Source organism: Stegostoma tigrinum, chromosome 2, assembly GCF_030684315.1.
Source record: "Stegostoma tigrinum isolate sSteTig4 chromosome 2, sSteTig4.hap1, whole genome shotgun sequence".
NCBI classification, from domain to species: Eukaryota; Metazoa; Chordata; class Chondrichthyes; order Orectolobiformes; family Stegostomatidae; genus Stegostoma; species Stegostoma tigrinum.
The window spans coordinates 12,063,056-12,084,424 of NC_081355.1; the positions used below are offsets into that span (position 1 = coordinate 12,063,056).

General features: G+C 42.1%; 1 protein-coding gene across 2 annotated transcripts in view; it reads right to left on the bottom strand.

The window, feature by feature from the left end:
• Positions 1-21,369, bottom strand: part of LOC132210705 (testis expressed protein 56-like) — a 120,141-nt gene that overhangs the window by 39,575 nt on the left and 59,197 nt on the right. For both annotated transcript variants that reach the window (XR_009446876.1, XM_059652368.1), the window contains one exon: positions 5,304-5,457. Coding sequence is in view for 1 of the 2 variants with exons in the window: in XM_059652368.1 (XP_059508351.1) it covers positions 5,304-5,457 (154 nt within the window). In the remaining variant the exon portion in view is untranslated. The remainder of the gene's footprint in view (positions 1-5,303; positions 5,458-21,369) is intronic.

Genomic DNA, 21,369 nt, shown 5'->3' on the forward strand with positions numbered 1-21,369 from the left:
ATGGTCATCTGGGAAAATGTCAAATGGTCACAGTGCTGCAGATCTAACTCCACCACAAGGAGGGGAAAATGTTCAGAAGATCCAAAAAAAAGTTAAAGTAGATGAATTATCTGCTGTCAGAGCATTACTGCCGTAAGGAGACAGAGATATTCTGCCAGTTTCATAAAACCGACAAAGGAATAGCAGCAATCCAAGCAGCTGTAAGAAGGCAAACTTGGTATTCCAAAGATCAAACTTCATTCAAAAGCTGGTATGAAGCACTAAGCCAAGGACAAGAGCGTGAAGCAGGACAGAGCGAGAAAAGCCAGCCACACAATGGCCTTAGAGAAGGAGGCACTACAGGGGAGCAAGGGATGACTCCTAGAGTAAAGCCACAGATTTCGAAGGGAAAAAGATGAAAAATGATGGAATGTCCAGATAGGAAGGTAAGGGTCCGTAAAAGATAGTTTTTACCTCTCACGATAAGCAGTGCCATCGTCAACATTACATTCCACAAGGCAGAGCGATACAAACACTTATAAGGCTAGCCAAGAAACTTCAACAGGAGCTACAGAATCATGAAGGCATCAGAATCTATTTAGGCTGAAAGTGATTGAATGAGTTGAAAATGTGTATGCTGATTCCAATTAAATGACTTCATTTTTGAGCCTGCAAACACGTCACAAGTCAACTTCCTCAACACAGCCGAAGGAATTTGACTACCTCTCAGAGAATAACTGATCCAGAAACAAACAGGACAGACTGTGAAAGATATCAAAAAAAACAGTGACTGCTGGAGAAATTCTCTCTGTACAGATGCTGCCAACCCCATTGAAGTTCTCCAGCATTCTCTGCGTTCCTTTCAAATTTCCTGCATCTACAGTATTTTGCTTTTATCACTGTAGAAGATTTCATTGGGCATCTTAGATTCATAGGTGAATCCTGCAATGTCAACAACAGAGTGAAATCCTCACAGGCACAGAAAATAGGCACACAATTGAAACAGAGTTGGACAATGCTGTTAAACACTAAAATAAATCAAAGAACTAGAGATGCTGGCAATCGGAAACAAAGAACGAAAATTGCTGGAGAAACTCAGCAGGTCTGCTAGCGTCTGTGGAGAGAAAGCAGCATCAACATGACAAGTCCAGTCACCCTTCTTCTGAACTTGAAATGTGAACTCTGCATTTTATCCACAGATGCTGTCAGACCTATCTAGTTTCTCCACTAAATTCTGTTCTTCCAGGCAGTGCTGGGCCTGTTTAGATGCACTTGCTTTACACAGGTTTTGCAGAGAATATCTTTTGAATTTTCAATTTTACATTTTCTTAGACAATAATTTGCATTTGCACAGATTTCAAGCCAACATCCACAAATATTGCACAATGGCTTCTACCTCTTTCAATTTGAAAGTAATTGCTTGAGTCTGAGCAGCTGTCTTCCTTGAAGGACAGTCACAAGATTAAAGAAATCCCATTTGATATAACAAATAAACTACGTAAATTAACAGAGAAAAGTGAAAGAAATTCAGGACATTACACTTCCACCACATGAGGTAATTTGTGAAGACTGTCCAAGAAATAAAGTTCCTCCAACAGAGTAAAGATTCACAGATTCGAACCTAGATTAATAGCCCTTAAGCAAAAGATTTGTCATTCTTCCAAGTCTGAAGACAGTTCATTCTGGAAAGAGACAGAAGCACCTGGAGTGCCTGAAATTTTGAAATCAGAGACTTTAGGGAAAATAAGCTAGCAGTAAATGTAGCATATTTACATCTAAGATTATGTAATGGGTTAACTACAGGGGACAAACCTTGGGGAAAGATGTATTAATTAACCGTTCTGGAGGAGTTAATGTTCATGTTATGTCGGCTCCACCCATTATACCAGTGATAGTCTGGGGATGATAGTCTAGCTTTTGGACGGAACAGATGTATCTGTACAACCCCCTAAAGTCCTACTAACTGGGTCTGACCAAATGTAGTTTTAATTGTCACTATCATGTAATGAACCTTCTTGTTATTTAAGAACAATACCTCTTTAATAGATACTCAATGGTGCCACATCTTCGACCGCTTATCACTAGATAGACCTAAGACAAAGCAAAGGCAAAGAAGGATTGGTAAGGCTGCCTTTACCCAGTGCCATACACTGGTAGAGGTGGCAGATACTACCAGACAGCAATAGTCATTGGTGAAGATGACACACAGTCATCCCCCGGCTCTGAAAATGGAACAGCTAATTCGGTGATTTTATATATGTATGTTTAAAAGCACATACCATTAAAATGATGTGTAAAGTAGATTCTAATACTAAACAAAGTACTGAAGATTTTGAGAATCTAAAACATCAAACACAAAACACTGGAGGAGGCCACCACCTCCGTTCTAAACTGACCATCTTTTAAAATGCTTTCCTTGTAGTATAGCACATGGGAACAACCTGAATAAGGTAAGGGTCAGGCTTTAACCTTCAGTGGACAGAAAGTCAAACTGCAGGAAGTGCTACACCTGCCCCCACAACTCCCCCCTCACCAACATCTCAGGCCCCAAGATGACTTTCCACATCAAGCAAATGTTCACCTGTACATCCGCCAATGTGGTATACTGCATCCGCTGTATGAGATGCGGCTTCCTCTACATTGGGGAAACCAAGCGGAGGCTTGGGGACTGCTTTGCAGAACACCTACGCTCGGTTCGCAGTAAACAACTGCACCTCCCAGTCACGAACCATTTCAACTCCCCCTCCCATTCCTTAGACAACATGTCCATCCTGGGCCTCCTACAGTGCCATAATGATGCCACCCGTAGGTTGCAGGAACAGCAACTCGTATTCCGCTTGGTAACCCTGCAGCCCAATGGTATCAATGTGGATTTCTCCAGCTTTAAAATCTCCCCTCCCCCCACTGCATCCCAAAACCAGCCCAGCTCGTCCCTGCCTGCCTAACCTGTTCTTCCTCTCACCTATCCCCTCCTCCCACCTCTAGCTGCACCTCCATTTCCCACCTACTAACCTCATCCCGCCCCCTTGACATGTCTGTCCTCCCCAGACTGACCTATCCCCTCCCTACCTCCCCACCCATACTCTCCTCTCCATCTATCTCCTCCTCTATCCATCTTCGGTCCGCCTCCCCCTCTCTCCCTATTTATTCCAGAACCCTCTCCCCATCCCTCTCTCTGATGAAGGGTCGAGGCCCGAATCATCAGCTTTTGTGCTCCTGAGATGCTGCTTGGCCTGCTGTGTTCATCCAGCCCCACACTTTGTCATCTTAGAAAGTTATACACTAAAGCGCTGTCGGTAAGTTTGATTGCTCAACATTTCTAGCAGTTTCAATAAGGGCAGATCAGTCAGTACTGCTGGGACTCCAAGGTGGCTCACAGAGATCATCAAAAGGCTCAGACTCGTTAAGCTATGGCCTTTTACAGCAGGAATGGATCAAGCACCCGGGGAGGACAGGCAAGAAGGGTGGGTGGGGCTGATATGCGGGGCCTGGTTTGGAGGAACGAAGGAGGCATCTTAGGATGGCTGGGATGAACAAGTCGAATCTAACTAGCTGAAGCATTTTCATGGAGAAAGCAATGGGAAATTATTAGAGATAGTAGGAACTGCAGATGCTGGAGAGTCTGAGATAACAAGGTGTAGAGCTGCAGCAGGCCAAGCAGCATCAGGGGAGCAGGAAAGCTGACATTCACGGCATCTGGTACATTATGGCTCACACTGACTTTTCTCATGCACACTTCAACTCCTTAATTATGCAATTGAGCTCTCCCGCACCCTTCTTGTGGAATCAGGAGGCAGGAATCATTGAAGTATTTGTCATTGCTGGGACCTTCTGGCTTTCACACCACTTCAAACAATGTCACATGTACCCCTCACACAGAGAGGCTTGATCACTACCACTGAGGACATGGTTCAGAAAGTAAAGCTTGCTCCCGCTTCACAGACAAGGGCCCAGAGGTGCTCTGGAAGGGAGGGCAGTCATTACCAAAGTTCATCACACCATCACAGCAAGCCAGACTGGACCCAGATAGCCACTTGGTGACATGTCCCAGGTTAAAAGGAATTCCCGACATTGCAGGAAGAAGGTTATTCATCTTCTGTGCTCTGCAACGTTAAGTGCCAATACCTTTCCTCTGATACCTCTTACTTAGAGAGCCAACATGCTCTCTCACCAAGGTTTATGGAATACAATTCTCACCACTGTATGCATCATGGCCACTCACCGGCTTCCATCACCTCATCACCCCACATTACTAACCTTTCCTTCCCTCTGTGTTTCTACTCACTGCCACCCTTCCTGTTCCAACATCACCTGCTGTCCCATTTGCTTCTATCACACTCAAACCCTTATTTTGTCTCTTTGCAGGAAATATTGATCCTTGTCCTTGCACTGATGTCTCCCCAGCACTCAGAATCATCTACCTGTAATTCCCACACCAGTTGTGCTGGCACTGAAGGACTGTGGTCTATTCCCCAGAATGCAAGGTCATCATTTCCCAGACTCAGAAAGGGCCAAGCACCTGACTGACCACCATCAATCTCCTGGATTGATCTGATTTGATTTGATTTATTGTTGTCACATGTACCAAGATACAGTGAAAAGTATTGTTTTGCTTGCTAACCAGATAAATCATCCCTTACATAAATGCATCAAGGTAATAAAGCAGAATGCAGAATATATATAGCGTACAGCTACAGAGAAAGTGCAAAGAAAGATCAGCTTTAATAATATGAGAGGTCCATTCATATGTCTGATAATAACAGGGAAGACGCTGTTCTTAAATCTGTTGGGACATATTTTCAAACTTCTGCACCTTCTGCCTGGTGGAAGAGGGTGGAAGAGTGTATAACTGGGGTGGGAGGGGTCTTTGATTATGTTGGCTGCTTTCCTGAGACAACTGGAGTCAGAAAATCTGGACCAATATCATAACATTATCACAATGTTAGTTTAGTCCTTATTCTCTGGTATAAGACAGAAACTAATGATCAATTCTTTAAGAGTTAAAGACAATAAATTCTGGTTTACTGTGTCCACTTACCCTAAGGATGACATTGAAATTTCCGCACAATTATTTAGATCAACAGGTGAAGAAATATCTAGTAAGGAATATTAAAGGTGATCTGTGTATAGAATTTATCGTCAACATACATGGTTGAATTTCTGATGAAAAAGAATTTTTTAAAAATCACGATTTGTTCTGGATTCTTCCTTAACTTCTTAATTTGTTAGATAAATACCATTAGGAAAATTTTTTTTGTCACAAAACATTCTTTGACTATCTTGAGTTTTTTTGCAAAATGATATTACTTAGAAACATATTTTACCTTACAATCACTGTTGACAGTGGTGTACATTCTGTATTTCTCTTCAACTCTTTCCGAAACTCATTTCGACATTCAGTTATTATTGATTTTCTTGCCAAAATTGGCAATTGGGTTACTTGAAGTGTATCATCTGGACCACTGGCTTCTGTTGAATCTGAAATTTGAATATTAATAGTTCATCATTAAAAGGTGGTTAAGTGATGAACTCCACCAGTGAGGAGTCTGTGAATGGCTCTTTTAAAGGCTAGAAATTGACAACATCTGAAGATTAAAAGTTTGCAGAAAGCAATGTTCAGTCTTTTATAGACAGCTATATCTCTATTGTTGTGCAATTAATGTGTGCTCAGTTTTCTCCCAACTGACGCCCTTCCTTTTCCTGGCGACTGAATGAAACTGAATAAAATCTTTCACAACATTTAACCTCAATAATTCGTCCCAAAAGCCATCTATTTTTGCCCCATGACTATACCCAACTCTGTTCCTGCCTTAGATCTCTGTCCCTGTTGCTATAAGCCTTATTCATGTCCTTGCTACTCTACACATGACTATTCGAACAAACACTTCACCCTCCTGTGTCCCATCCACTATAAACTTGTGGCCATTCTGCCGTGTGTGACAATGCCTCTTTCATTATTTTCAGCATTTGACCTGTGTTGGTCAGGTGTCAAGGCTCTTCAGACCCATTTTAATGGTTTAGAAGTGTAGAGTAAGGAGTTAACTTTAACTACGGAACATGACATAAGAAGCCATGTCAATGAAAATGTCATGACCATATGATGATGGGGAGAATTTCATAAAGGAGCTACTGCGAAGCTGAAATGTATATAGTTAGTATAATATCAATAAAAGATGACTTTACAAGTCCCCACTAGCCATACTAGCCATATTTCAATCATAGAGTAGTGCACCCTAAACTCTTTTAAGCAGCGTGTGACAAAATTAGATGGTTGTACCAGTGAAGAGACCCACAGTAAGTTGAATGACCCGATAAAAGCTGAAGTAGATATCCAGCAGCAGGTGGGAGCAGCAGGTGAAAAACTTTAAGGACAACCCAGCTATAAAACCAGACCAGAGAAGAAAGTGACAAAGACAGCCCAGCAACCGATGAGAGAAAGGGAACCCCTGCCTCAGGTGAGAAAATGGATCTCATCTTACAACTTCCAAAAATGTTCGAAAAGGTCACGATAGGCAGAGAAATGGCAAAGTTGCAGAAATGATTTATTCGTTCTAGAAATATTTCAGATTTGTCAGCAGAAACTATTTAAAAACAGGTCAGTATCTGTTGCGTACAGTGGGTTACATACTAACAATATTCGGGACAAATGAAGAGTCAGTCCCTAATGAGGAGCCCCTGGATCATATTTTAGCGTTTGGCACAACAGGATAATTAAGTGGGCAACCTTTACCTGAAGACAGCATTTAGGGCATCTTAAAGGATGATTTAATCAGGGAAGGAATGTTTCCTCTTCACTCTTTCAGTAGACATGATTGTCACTGGTAAGGCAAATATTTTTGCCCATCCCTAAATGCCCCTGAAAACCATTTCAGGTGGCAGCTAAAATTCAAGCACATTGTTGTGGATCTGGTGACACATGTAGCTCAGACTGTGCAATAACACAACAGTGAGCAGGATGGGGCATTTTCCTAACAATTGCTGATTGCTTTACTCCATTACTAAGATGAGCTTTCAATTTCAGATTTATGAATTAACTTTAAATCCCGTGAGCTGCCATGGTGAGACTTGAAACTGTGACCCCAAAGGATTATTCTGGCCCAGTGGATTACTGGCACTGTTACAACACCACTGCCTCCCCCTAACTAGAATAGTTGGTGGTGTTTTAGAAGAAACACTTTTAAGACTTCTTATAGTTCAGACAGGACCTAGCATTGACTGAGGTTTGGCAAATGACTATACAGGCCAAAGTATGAAAGCAAACTCCAGTGTAAAAGCTATTCAACTAATTGCATGTAAAAAAAAAAGAAAATGCACCTTGGCAGTATTAACATAGGGGTCTTCTGCCATGCTACAAATTTTAAACTTGATGTAGGAACAGATGGGTCATTGCTTTCTGATGAATGGAATGGCTGAACAGAGTAATTGACTGCAGAGTCCAGAAAGGCCCAAGATAAAAGTTAAAGGTCAGCTAAATCCAACCCTGAAATAAAAAGATAAATAAAACTCCAAAACGCTGTACATCATTTAAAACCAAAAATGCTTGTTATTAAGCAGAAACTGGTGTATGGATCTGAAGTTAATTTTTAAATTTGATGATGTCAATGCCAAAGACCAAAGCAATGAATTCAGAATGGTATGAAAATAGGACGGCAATGAAATTTGGGGAAACTGAAAACTGTGTACCGCATCATTGGATCTTGGTTTGTTTATACGCAGGCAAGTCACTAATCCACTTCTGAAAAGAAAATGAAAATTGAAGTAGGGGCATTTGTTCAACGTGGTGCAAAATTACCAGTAATCAGACCAATGAAGTGATGCTTTGGCATGGTAATAGTTCTAATATCAAATGGTTCTATCACAATTGTTAACACTGTGTGGAGCTGGAGGAGCACAGCAGGCCAGGCAGCATCTGAGGAGCAGGAAAGCTGACGTCTCAGGTTGAGACCAAGAAGGGACCCGAGCCAAAACATCATCTTTCCTGCTCCTCTATTGCTGTCTGACCTGCTGTGTTCCTCCAGCTCCACACTGTGTTATCTCTGACTCCAACATCGGCAGTTCTTATTGTCTCTATCAAAATAGATGTTGACCAGACCAAACTGGATAAGGTGATAGGGCAATGATTGAAAATAGTGTGTTGTACGCCCATTGTGATAACTGGCTGGAAGCTTGGCAAAACTCACACTTGTGCCATTTTCATTAGAGTTGATGTGAACAGCAGATTCTGGTAGTTATCACTGTGTGAGTAGTCAACCTCTAATGACCTTCATTCCATCATTTGGACACTGCTGCTTTAACTATCTGTCCTTTGGGATTATTTCCACACCAGAAGGCAATGACCAATATTTTGGATTGAATGGAATGTATCACTAGTCATGTGGACAATATTTTGACCTATGTTTCAACAAAAACTAAGTGGAACCAGGGAGTAAGAGAGGTGTCTCAAGCACTACAAAGTGTAGGGTTAATGGGAAGTGTGATTTCTTGAAACCACAATATGGCACAAAGTTCAAGGAGTAGCCATCACTGTTAACCTCCAGAAAACAAAAAGAAGAGTTCCCATCACCTAGGAATGTTGTAGAACTGCGGAGCTTCTTTGCAGTGATCAACCAAGTGGACAAATTTCTAACACACCTATCTCAGATCAACAGACCTATGAGGCAACGTCTTAGGCAAGATGATGCATGGTGCTGAAATGAACATCAACAGCAATCAGTTGAGATAATAAAATAGATGCTAATGTCCTCGATACCCTGCCCCATTATGATCCTGAACTACCAACCATTGTGGAAACTGATATATCATTGAACAGAGTGGAATCAACCCTTGTTCCAGATTCAAAAGGAGGCAGAAGAAGACCAATTTACTTTCCATCAAGTTTCTTGACTGAATCTGAAAGGATGCCGCTGTAGAAAAAGAGACACGTTGGAAACCTGGCCGTGTGAGCGAGTTTTCAGACTATGTTCTAGGATTACACTTCAGGATTGTGATATGATCCCAACTGGGATGATATTACTGGACAAGTTAAATCCCAGAATGAAACCCAGCTTGATAGATCATATGTTTAACTTTTGCCGTTGTTACTGTGATAGTTAGTCATCAAGACATATTCACACAAGCCTGCAGATGTTCTTTCATCAGCAGAATATTGGTTTTATTACAGAAAAGAATTTAAAGTGAAAACAGAACAATGCAGGTATGTAGTAATTAGAAAGGTCTTAATACAAATATCAAAATTCATGTTCATCCTTTTTCTGAACATGGTCTATTACAGATACTCAATTTCAGAAAGATATCACTCCTATTGCAACTTCTTAAAGCTTACCCCAGTTTTTTCCTCTTTGGACTATGGAGACAATTTTATGATGCCTTTCCATGTCCACTGCCCATGAACCTCTGACAATTTTTTTTCCTCTTTATTCATTAACGGGATGAGGGTGTCGCTAGCTAAGCAGCATTTATTGCCCATCCCCAAAGGGCAGTTCAGAGTCAACCACATTGTGGGTCTGGAGTCACATGTAGTCCAGACCAGGTAAGGATGGCAGTTTCCTTCCCTAAAGGACATTACTGAGCCAGGTGGGTTTCTCCTGACAATCGACAATGGATTCATGGTCATCGTTAGATTCTTAATTCCAGATATTTTATTGAATTCAAATTCCACCATCTGCCATGGCTGGATTTGCACCCGGGTCGCCAGAATGTTATCTGGGTCCCTGGATTAACAGAGTAGCAACAATACCACTAGGCCATTGCATCCCTGTAATTCTGATGGTCTGAAACTTTTCAGTTGCAAAAACTGGAGATAGGTATCCAAATCCTCCCAGCTTGCAAGCAATGACAGAGTAGAATCCACTTCTACTGAGCTGACTTGTTCCCTGGTCCAACAGAGAATGTGGTTCTCCAGCTAGCAGAAAACAAATACTGGAATTAACTCTGGGTTTTTCTGATGATAACTAAAAAAAAGCTTTAAAGCGTTTATCTATCAAAACCCCGACAATATAAACATTTTACCCATTAACTGTATAGGGGTTTGTTGGCCAGTTAGCTGAAGTCATTTGGCATATTAGAAATGCTGTATCTAATTCCAATCCAAATGACTTGCTGAATTTTTTTAAAAATAGTATCTTCACAGGATTAACCAAAACTCATCTGCCTATATTTTTATTTTAAAATTAAAATTCCAAAAATGATAATATCAAACGTTTATCACACTACTGCCAAAAGCAAAAAATGAAGAAGCATTTATATTTTTCTATCACATTTTTCTTGTCACATTTCCCATATTACATTGACAATAATCATGTGGTCAGAATAAATGTACAGTGATTTTCATAACTGTCATATTCTATGCAAGTCCATTTTGATAAGGGCATTCTGTTTATTCGTATTTGCAGTCGTTGACTTGCTTGCTGAGCTGATAAGCTTGTTTGCAAATATTTTGTCACTGTACTAGGTAGCATCATCAGTTCGCTTCCAGTGAAGCATTGGTGTTCTGTCCCGCTTGTTATTTATGTGTGTCTGGGTTTGCTGCGGTGGGTGGCATCACTTCTGGATTTGTTTCTTAGTGGCTGGTATATGGGGTACAGCTCTACATTACAGTTTCAGTGCCAGGCCTCCAGTGTTAGGACAACCCAAGCAAAGACACGCCCGAGAATTCCTGAAGGCAGTGCATGAAGGGTCAGTGAATATTTTTCAAGGCAGTGTTCATTAGATTCTTGTTAGACAGGGGAATCAAAGGTTAACAGGGTAGATGGGAATGTGGAATCCAAAACACAAACAGATCAGCCATAGTTATTGATTTCAGAGCAGGCCTGAGGAACCAGGTTGTCAATTTGGAGCCATAGATCATACACTACAGAACAGGTCCTTCAGTACAACTTCTCCCCACCAACCACATTCCCTAAACTGAACTAGTCTTATTTGCCTGTGTTTGGCCCGTAACCCTCCAAACTTTTCCCATTTATGTACCTGTCCAAATGTCGCTTAAATGTTGTAATTGTACTTGCCGCTACAGCTTCCTCATTCCATATACACATCATCCTCTGCGTGAAAAAGTTACGTTTCCGTTGTAAATTACGCTGATATCTGATTAGATTTATTTCTTAACATCTTCAATTTTAATTTGATAAGCTTCGAAGATGAGCTCATAAGGATTGGTATTGCTTTTTAAAATCTATTCCATTGTCTGCAGACCATTGCTCTGACAAACTGGCATAGCTGTGCCTGTCAAACCATTTTGGATATTGAGGTGCCAACATCATTTTGGTACTTTTCTGCCCGAAACCTTTTCAAATGAGGTGAACTATTGTCCCGCGCTATTGATTGTAAATTTTTAAAGTTCTAGACATAGATTTCTAATTAAATAAAATCGTTCACTGAAATCAATATTATCACTGTTATCGAGTGTTTTTTTTTCTTCCTCTATTCTAAACTCCTGTCCCTCCGAGTCATGTTATTTGATTTCTCCTTCTCTTTGGAGATCAATTTTTTAAAAACTCTATTTCTCTTTTCATTGTGGATTCTCTTTCAAATTATTCAAGTTTTTGTTTTCCATTTCTAGTTGAATCTTCGCTAATTGTAACCATCTCAATTTTGGGTTTCCCTATTTTCATTTCTAAGTTGTGGATAATCACTTTAAGCATCTCATCCTTGATAGATTAAAAGAATAAAGAAAGAACGAAAAAAATTACAGCACAGGAATTGGCCCTTCGGCCCTTCAAGCCTGTGTTGATCCAGATCCTCTACCTAAACCTGTTGTCTATTTTCCAAGGATCTGTATCCCTCTGCTCCCTGCCCATTCATGTATCTGTCTATACACATCTTAAATGACAATATCATGCCTGCCTCTAACACCTCCGCTAGCAATGCATTGCAGGCACCCAACACTCTGTGTAAAGAACTTTCCACGCATATCTCCCTTAAATTTTTCCCCTCTCACCTTTCAATTGTGATCCCTAGTAACTGAGTCCCCACTCTGGGAAAAAGCTTCTTGCTATCCAGCCTGTGTATACCTCTCATGATTTTGTAGACCTCAATCAGGTGTCTCTTTGAGGGTTTAGGCCCAAAACGTCAGTTTTTGTGCTCCTGACATGCTGCTTGGCCTGCTGCGTTCATCCAGCCCCACACTTTGTTATCTTGGATTCTGCAGCATCTGCAGTTCCCATTATCTTTCTCCCCCGTTAACCTCTGTCTTTCTAATATAAATAATCCTAATCTACTCAACCTCTCTTCATAGCTAGCACCCTCCATACCAGGCAACATCCTGGTGAACCTCCTCTGCACCCTCTCCAAAGCATCCACGTCCTTTTGGTAATGTGGCGACCAGAACTGTACGCAGTATTCCAAATGTGGTTGAACCAAAGTCCTATACAACTGCAAGATGACGTGCCAACTCTTGTACTCAATACACAGTCTGATGAATGAAAGCATGCTGTATGCCTTCTTGAGCACTCTATCTACCTACGTTGCCACCTTCAGGGTAAAATGCACCTGAACACCCAGATCTCTCTGCGCATCAGTTTTCCCCAGGGCTTTTCCATTTACCATATAGCTCTTGAATTGGATCTTCCAAAATGCATCACCTTGCATTTGCCTGGATTGAAATTCATCTGCCATTTCTCCATCCAGCTCTCCAATCTATCTATATTCTGCTGCATTCTCCGATAGTCCCCTTCACTATCTGCTACTCCACCAGTCTTAGTGTCATCTACACTTTCCACCAGATCAGTTATGTATATCACAAACAACAGTGGTCCCAACACAGATCCCTGTGGAACACCACTGGTCACAGTTATCCATTTTGAGAAACTCCTTTCCAGTACAACTCTCTGTCTCCTGTTGCCAAGCCAGTTCTCTATCTATCTAGCTAGTACACTCTGGACCCCATGCAACCTCACTTTCTCCATTGGCCTATCATAGGGAACCTTATCAAACGCCTTACCGAATTCCATGTATATGATATCTACAGCCCGTCCCTCATATATCAACTTTGCCACTTCTTCAAAGAATTCGATCAAGTTGGTAAAACATGAGCTCCATTTTTGCAGCAGCAGGGGGAGCGAGGACCAGGGGGCAGCCGAAAAGTTAAGTTCTTCATTTCGGCTTTGGAGCTGAGTGGGAGCAGTCAAATTGTGCTATCGGTACATGAGTGAACTGATATATTTGGGCAGTGGCTAAAACTGAGACACTATCCGTGTAGTGTCTCCCACCCGCCCTCCTCCTCTAACCAAACAAAAAGACTCTGTGGTGTGTTGAAAAGGTAAGGCTTTTCTTTCTTTTAATCGTGTGCTGGTTAGTAGAGTGATTGGTAAAATTTTTTCATTTCATTTATCTATTATTTGATATCATAGTAGGACTAAGCTAAGCTTAAGAGTAAAAATGGCAGGAGATCCCAACCCTCTGTTATGCTCATCTTGCTCAATGTGGGAGCTCAGGGACGCGGCTGATGTCCCTGGCTCCTTCACGTGCAGGAAGTGTGTCCAGCTGCAGCTCTTGTTTGACTGCATGATGGTTCTGGAGCTGCAGCTGGACTCACTTTGGAGCATTCACGATGCTGAGGGGGTTGTGGATAGCATGTTTAGCAAATTGGTCACACCGCAAGATTAGGATTGCTGAGGGACAATGGGAATGGTTGACCAAAAGGCAGAGAAAAAGCAGGAAGGCAGTGCAGGTGTCCCCTGCGGTCATCTCCCTCTAAAACAGGTATAACATTTTGGATACTAAAATGTGAGGCTGGATGAACACAGCAGGCACAGCAGCATCTCAGGAGCACAAAAGCTGACATTTTGGGCCTAGACCCTTCATCAGAGAGGGGGATGGGGTGAGGGTTCTGGGATAAATAGGGAGAGAGGGGGAGGCGGACCGAAGATAGAGAGAAAAGAAGATAGGTGGAGAGAGTATAGGTGGGGAGGTAGGGAGGGGATAGGTCAGTCCAGGGAAGACGTACAGGTCAAGGAGGTGGGATGAGGTTAGTAGGTAGGAGATGGAGGTGCGGCTTGGGGTGGGAGGAAGGGATGGGTGAGAGGAAGAACAGGTTAGGGAGGCAGAGACAGATTGGACTGGTTTTGGGATGCAGTGGGTGGAGGCGAAGAGCTGGCTGGTTGTGTGGTGCAGTGGGGGGAGGGGACGAACTGGGCTGGTTTTGGGATGCGGTGGGGGAAGGGGAGATTTTGAAGCTGGTGAAGTCCACATTGATACCATTTTGGATGCTGTTGGGGGAGATGGCTTACCAGGGGAAGGCAGCAGTAGCCAGGTTCATGGCACCGTGGCTGGGTCTGCTGTACAGAAGGATGGGAGAAAGAGTGGAAGGGCTACAGTCATAGGGGATTCAATTGTAAGGGAGTAGATAGGCGGTTCTGTGGTCGAAAACAAGACTCCCGAATGGTATGTTGCCTCCCAAGTGTCAAGGATGTCTCAGGTCGACTGCAGGCCATCCTGAAAGGGGAGGGTGAACAGCCAGCTGTTGTGGTGCATATAGGCACCAATGATAACTGTAAGATATGGGATGAGGTCCTTTAAGCAGAATTTAGGGAGTTAGGAGCCAAGTTAAAAAGTAGGACCTCAGAGGTAGTAATCTCAGGATTGCTACCAGTGCCATGTGCTAGTCAGAGTGGAAATGAAAGAATAGGCAGGATAAATGAGTGGCTTGAGAGATGATGCAGGAGGGAGGGGTTCAGAACTTTGGGACATTGGGACCGGTTCTGGAGGAAATGGGACTATTACAAATCGGGTGGTCTACACCTGAGCAGGACTGGAACCAATGTTCCAGGGGGTGCTTTTGCTAACACTGTTGGGGATGGTTTAAACTAATGTGGCAGGAGGATGGGAACCAAATGAGGTTAGTGGACAGTAAGGAGGTAGTAACTAAAGCCTGTAAGGAATCAGGTAATGAAGTCAGTGTGACTAAGGGGAAGAGTAGGCAGAGAGCAGATGATGAACACATTTGTTTTAATGCGAGAAGTGTAGTAGGTAAAGCAAATGAATTTAGGGCTTGGATTAGCACCTGGGTGGATGATGTTATTGCTGTTACTGAGACTTGGTTGAGGGAAGGGCAAGATTGGCAATTAAATAGCCCAGAATATTGATGCTACTGGCGGGATAGAGAGGGAGGTAACAGGGGTGGAGGAATTGCATTACTGGTCAAAGGGGATATCACAGCTGTGCTGAAGGAGGGCACTATGTAGATCTCGAGCAGTGAGGCAATATGGGCAGAGCTCAGAAATAGGAAGGGAGCGGTAACAGTGTTGGGGCTGTACTACAAGCCTCCCAACAGCGAGCATGAGATAGAGGCACAAATATGTAGACAGATTATGGAAGGATGTAGGAGCAACTGGGGTGATGGGAGATTTTAACTTTCCCAACATTGATAGGAATTCACTTAGTGTTAGGGGTTTAGATGGAGAGGAATTTGTAAGGAGCATCCAGGAGGGTTTGATAGAGCAGTATGTAAACAGTCCAACTCAGGAAGGGGCCATACTGGACCTGGTGTTGGGGAATGAGCCCAGCCAGGTGGTTGAAGTTTCAGTAGGGGATTACTTTGGGAATAGTGATCACAGTTCCGTAAGTTTTACAATACTCATGGACAAAGACGAGAGTGGTCCTTTAGGAAGAGTGCTAAATGGGGGAAGGCCAACTATTGCAAAATTCAGCAGGAGCTGGGGAATGTAGGTTGGGAGCAGCTGTTTGAGGGTAAATCCACATGTGATATGTGGGAGGCTTTTAAAGAGAGGTTGATTAGAGTGTAGGACAGACATGTTCCTGTGAAAATGAGGGATAGAAAAGGCAAGATTACGGAACCATGGATGACAGGTGAAATTGTGAGATTCTGCTTTTATTTGCATCTTCTATACATCTGCTGATTTGCTCAGTTCAGCAAAGATTTCAATTAATCTATCCTAATGTTGTCTACTCACAGAAAAGTCTTAGCAATATATAAAGGGCTATTTGAAAGTAAACCTATGTAATAAACTTCACCATAACATTCCTGTTTTATGTTCAGTACTTCCACATACTCATTTCTTCAAAAGAATCCTTCTTAAATGCAACAAATACAAATCCTGCAGGTGCCCCATTTTGTTATTATCTCAAATGATGATAATACTGGACAACTCAGATCTTAGAATGAAATCTGACCAATTGGTCATCTGTCTAAATTTGTAGATAGTTAACATGGTGAATGATCACTGACAACTATTCACCATGATGCTGCAAATGTTATTCACCAACAGAACATAGCATTTATTACACAAAAGAAGAGAAAGCATATACATATATAGAAGACAGTTAGAAAGATCTTACCACAAGCATCAAAATAAAGTTTAAGCCTTTTTCCTAACACTGTCTATTTCAGAGACTCAACTCCAGAGAATTATCACTCCCATCTCAACTTTTTCTTTATATAACTAACACTTACCACTTTCTTTTCCTTGAACTGTGGAGACAATTTTATGATTCCTTTCTGAGCCCATTGGCATGAATCTGTCACAATTGTAATGATCTAAACATTTTTCAGTTCTAACAACTTGAGTATTTATGTCCAAACTGTCCTGGCTTGGAAGATCCCCAGACTAGAAATCACTTCTGCTGAGGTATTGGTTCCACTGAGCAGAACTGAAAAATGTTGCTAGTAGAAAAAAAAATTTCTGAACTGAACTTGGGTATTTCAGTTATGAATGTTCTGTTATGAAATTAAAACTAAACATATTGCCTAAATGTGTTCATCTATCAGAAACCCAACAGTATAAATATTTTTACAGAGATAGTAGGAACTGCCAATGCTGGAGAATCTGAGATAACACAGTGTGAAGCTGGATGAACACAGTGGGCCAAGCAGCATCAGAGGAGCAGGAATGTTTGACGTTTGAAGGGTCTCGGCCCGAAACGTCAAACTTTCCTGCTCCTCTGATGCAGCTTGGCCTAGTATAAATATTTTATCTGCCAACACACAAATCTGTTGGGCAGTTGGAGTCACATGCCTTCTTATAAATTATGTGTTTAATTGATTGGCCAAATAATGACCTGATATTTTTTAAAAATTATGACCAAAACCAATTTGCCTCAATTTTTAAAAATCCAAATTCCAAAATGAGAACAATACATTATGCATGTTTATCTCAATTGAAGCTGACTCTAAGCCATTGTAACCTCATTAAATACGAAATAAATTGCAAAAATGCAACCATAGATTTCAAGATTCAAATTGAGGGTGATGTATACAATATCCATTACTGAATGTGTACAGGAGAAATGCCAAACTACTGCTGGTACACTGTTCAGAACGGCCACCAATTATGCTCAGATAATAGGAAGAAGGATTATATCCCTAATCAGTAAATACTTGCCTATACCACAAGAAAATGGCAGGACAGCCACTGAGTTCAAAAACATGCAAACAAGAAAATTCAGGAGAGGTTATTAAAGTGTCCAGCACAGACACAAACAGGAAAGAGTGTTTGGAAAAGTCTAGCAATGAAACACTGGAAAAACGAATCAAAATGGGAAGAGGGAGGGTTAATACAGGACTGAAGGTGTTATATCTCAAAGCATGCAAGATAAGGATTAAGGCAAATGAGCTTGTGGAACAGATCACAACTGGCAGACAGCATAAAAGCAAGAGAGAAAGCATATAATGTGGTGAAGGGCAGTGGGAAGCCAGAGGATTGGGAAGCTTACAACACAGGGCAACAAAAAGAGAAATAAGGAGGGAGAAGATTACATATGAGATTAAGCTAGCCAGTAATATAAATGACGACTGTAAGAGTTTCTTTAGGTGTATAAAGGGCAAAGAGAGGCAAAAGTGGACATTGGACCATTGGAAAATGACGGTAGAGAGATGGTATTGGGGAACAAGGAAATGGCTGCGGAACTGAATAATTACTTTGTCAGTCTTCACGGTGGAAGACACAAGTAATATCCCAAAAGTTCAAGAGAGTCGGGGGCAGAGCTGAGTATGGTGGCCATCACTAAGGGAAAGGTGCTAGTAAAACTGATTGGCCTGAAGGTGGACAAATCACCTAGACCAGAAGGTCTACATCTGAGAGTTCTTAAGCAGATGGCTGAAGGGATAGTGGAGGCATTAGTGGTGATCTTTCAGGGATCACTAGAGTTAGGGAGGGTCCCAGAGGACTGGAAAATCGCTACGGTGACGCCCCTGTTTAAAAAGGGAGTAAGATAAAAAACGGAAAATTACAGGCCAATTAGTCTAACCTCGGTAGTCGGTAAGATTTTGGAGTCCACTGTAAAGGATGAGATTCCTGAATATTTGGAAGTGTAAAGTAAAATAGGGCAAAGTCAGCATGATTTCATCAAGGGGGTGTCACGCCTGACGAATCTGCTAGAATTCTTTGAGGAGGTAATGAGCAGGGTAGGCCAAGGAGAGCCAATGGATGTTATCTACCCGGACTTCAAGAAGGCCTTTCATAAGGTGCCACACAGGAGGCTGTTGATTAAGATAAGGGCCCACGATGTTAGAGGCAAGGTGCTAGCATGGACAGAAGATTGGCCATCTGGCAGAAAGCAGAGAATAGCAATTAAAGGGTACTTTTAGAATGGAGATAAGGAGAAATTTCTTCAGCCAGAGAATAGTGAATCTATGGAATTCACTGCCACAGAAGGCTGTGGAGGCTAGGTCATTGAGTACATTTAAGACTGAGATAGATAGGTTCTTGATTATCAAGGGGATCAAGGCTTATAGGGAGAAAGCAGGAGAATGGGGTTGAGGAACTTATCAACCATGATTGAACGGTGGAGCAGACAGGATGGGCCAAATGGCCTAATTGCTGGTCCTACGTCTTGTGATCTTATTCCACTTCAATGGGAAGAAGAATGAAGAAAATGAAGGAAAGGAGGAAGATTGAAGACAGAGTACAAGAAGTTGTTCTATAATGCAACAGTTGCAATTTTGTGTGGCCTCGCGCTATGGAAAATTGCATTATAGGAAAATCACTATACTTGTACAGCAGCAAGTTCACACTATCCAAACAGTGTGCACTGTTCATTAATCACGTTACAGCCAATTTGCATTGATGAAACATGCATTATATCAGAATTATCTGTATGAAATTGCAGAATGCTCATTTTCAACAACCTCAAAGTAAACATTGTATGAGATTAAGAAGTTTGGTGAAACCACTATAAAGATTATCCTTATAAATTTAGGAGTGTTGGCTCCACGGGTAGGAGGATGTGCATTTTATATTTATATGTAGTGTATTATATCATGTATGGTATTGTATAGTGTATATATAATACAGAAACAAAGATTTGGAGGAAATATAAGAGTATAGGGTTAACTCTAATATCAACTATTGAGCATGTATATAAGAGGCAATGTCAGTGATAATGTTATGATTACCTGAGGATGTAGAGACATTGAGAAAGAGCACATCTCGGATCTCATACTGAGCTAGAACGTACTAAGTATAATAGCATATTATGAGTAATGTTCCAACACATTCTTAGGATGTGGCAATATCTCTATTGGAGTAGTACTCCCTAAACATCTAAGATGCTGCACATCAATGGAAGGAGCAGAAGCAGCAGCCCCAAACATTGTTACAAAACTTACTTTTATGAGGATAGAAGCAGCATAGTTCTTCTCTGGATCTCACAAACAATGTTTAGCTCAACGCTGTGCCCTTTCAACATTCTTTAAAATCTTCAAAGCCAGTGTCTTCTACTTCAGTCTGCCTCCAAGGACACTCAATTGTTTGATGTTAAATATTGATGTGTCTCTAGGTGCTTTTTTCTTGAATGGTTAGCTTACTATTGCATTGATATAAGGCCTGGCTTCTGAAATATGTTGGGCTGCTGCTATAGCTTTCTGAATGGTCAGTCTCTGTACTCCACAAGTGCCCAATCAAGAGTCAAAATTTCTCCCGAATGTCACTTATTATATTTTCAACATTATTAACTTTATCTTTTCAAACATCACTTTGAATGAGAGACAATGGGGACTGCAGATGCTGGAGAATCTGAGATAACAAGGTGTAGAGCTGGATGAACACAGCAGGCCAAGCAGCATCTTAGGAGCAGGCAAGCTGACGTTTCGGGCCGAGACCCTTCATCAGAAATGGCGGAGGGAAAGAGGCTTCTGAAATAAATAGGGAGAGGGAGGAGGCGGATCAAAGATGGATAGAGGAGAAGATAGGTGGAGAGGAGACAGACAAGTTAAAGCGGGGCGGGGGGGAATGGAGCCTGTAGAGGTGAGTATAAGTGGGGAGGTAGGGAGGGGATAGGTCAGTCCGGGGAGGACGGACAGGTCAAGGGGGCGGATTGAGGTTAGTAGGTTAGAAATGGAGGTGCGGCTTGAGGTGGGAGGAGGGGATAGGTGAAAGGAAGAACAGGTTAGGGAGGTGCGGATGAGCTGAGCTGGTTTTGGGATGCAGTGGGGAGAGGGGGAGATTTTGAAGCTTGTGAAATCTACATAGATACCATTGGGCTGCAGGGTTTCCAGGCGGAATATGAGTTGCTGTTCCTGCAACCTTCAGGTGGCATCATTGTGGCACTGCAGGAGGCCCAGGGTGGACATGTCGTCTAAGGAATGCGAGGGGGAGTTAAAATGGTTCGTGACTGGGGGCTGTAGTTGTTTATTGTGAACTGAGCATAGGTGTTCTGCAAAGCAGTCCCCAAGCCTCCGCTTGGTTTCCCGATGTAGAGGCAGCCATACCATTACAGCGGATGCAGTATACCACATTTGCAGATGTGCAGGTGAACATCTGCTTGATGTGGAAAATCATCTTGGGGCCTGGGATGGGGGTGAGGGAGGAGGTGTGGGGGCAAGTGTAGCACTTCCTGTGGTGGCAGGGGAAAGTGCCGGGTGTGGTGGGGTTGGAGGGGAGTGTGGAGCAGTTATGGGAGTCCCTGAGAGAGTGGTCTCAACTGGTTTCTCATTGTTCACAATCCCACTCTATTCTCACTGTTCTCTGAGGAAAAGGGAAGATTGAGAGGAGGTCTGAAAGACAGGTGTACAATCAGGAGGAGCCTGGACAGAGTAGAGAATTTGCAACTTCTCATTGGTAGGACCTGAGGACACTGATTTAAAAATATTGGAAAAGGAGCAACAGTGTCATCTGGAAAAACCTTTTTAATGCAGGTGATATTAAAGATAGAAAATGCCTTGCCTGAGAATGTGCTGGAGATAGATTCGATCATGGCCTTGTAAAGAGAATTGGATAATTATCTACAGAGAAAGGGTTTCCAGGGTTATGTGAAAAAGGCGAGACAATGGCACTGCTTTCCTCTTTCCTTGAATGGCCTTCTTACTAAAAGTGTTTTATGTTTGTGTTCTCTTTTGTGTTTCTTATGGAATGCTTCCTATGTTGTTGTGAGTATATTAGATGGTCTTCATTGCCACTGAATCTTTAGACCCTGGTCGATGGCGTTCGCAAATATCTT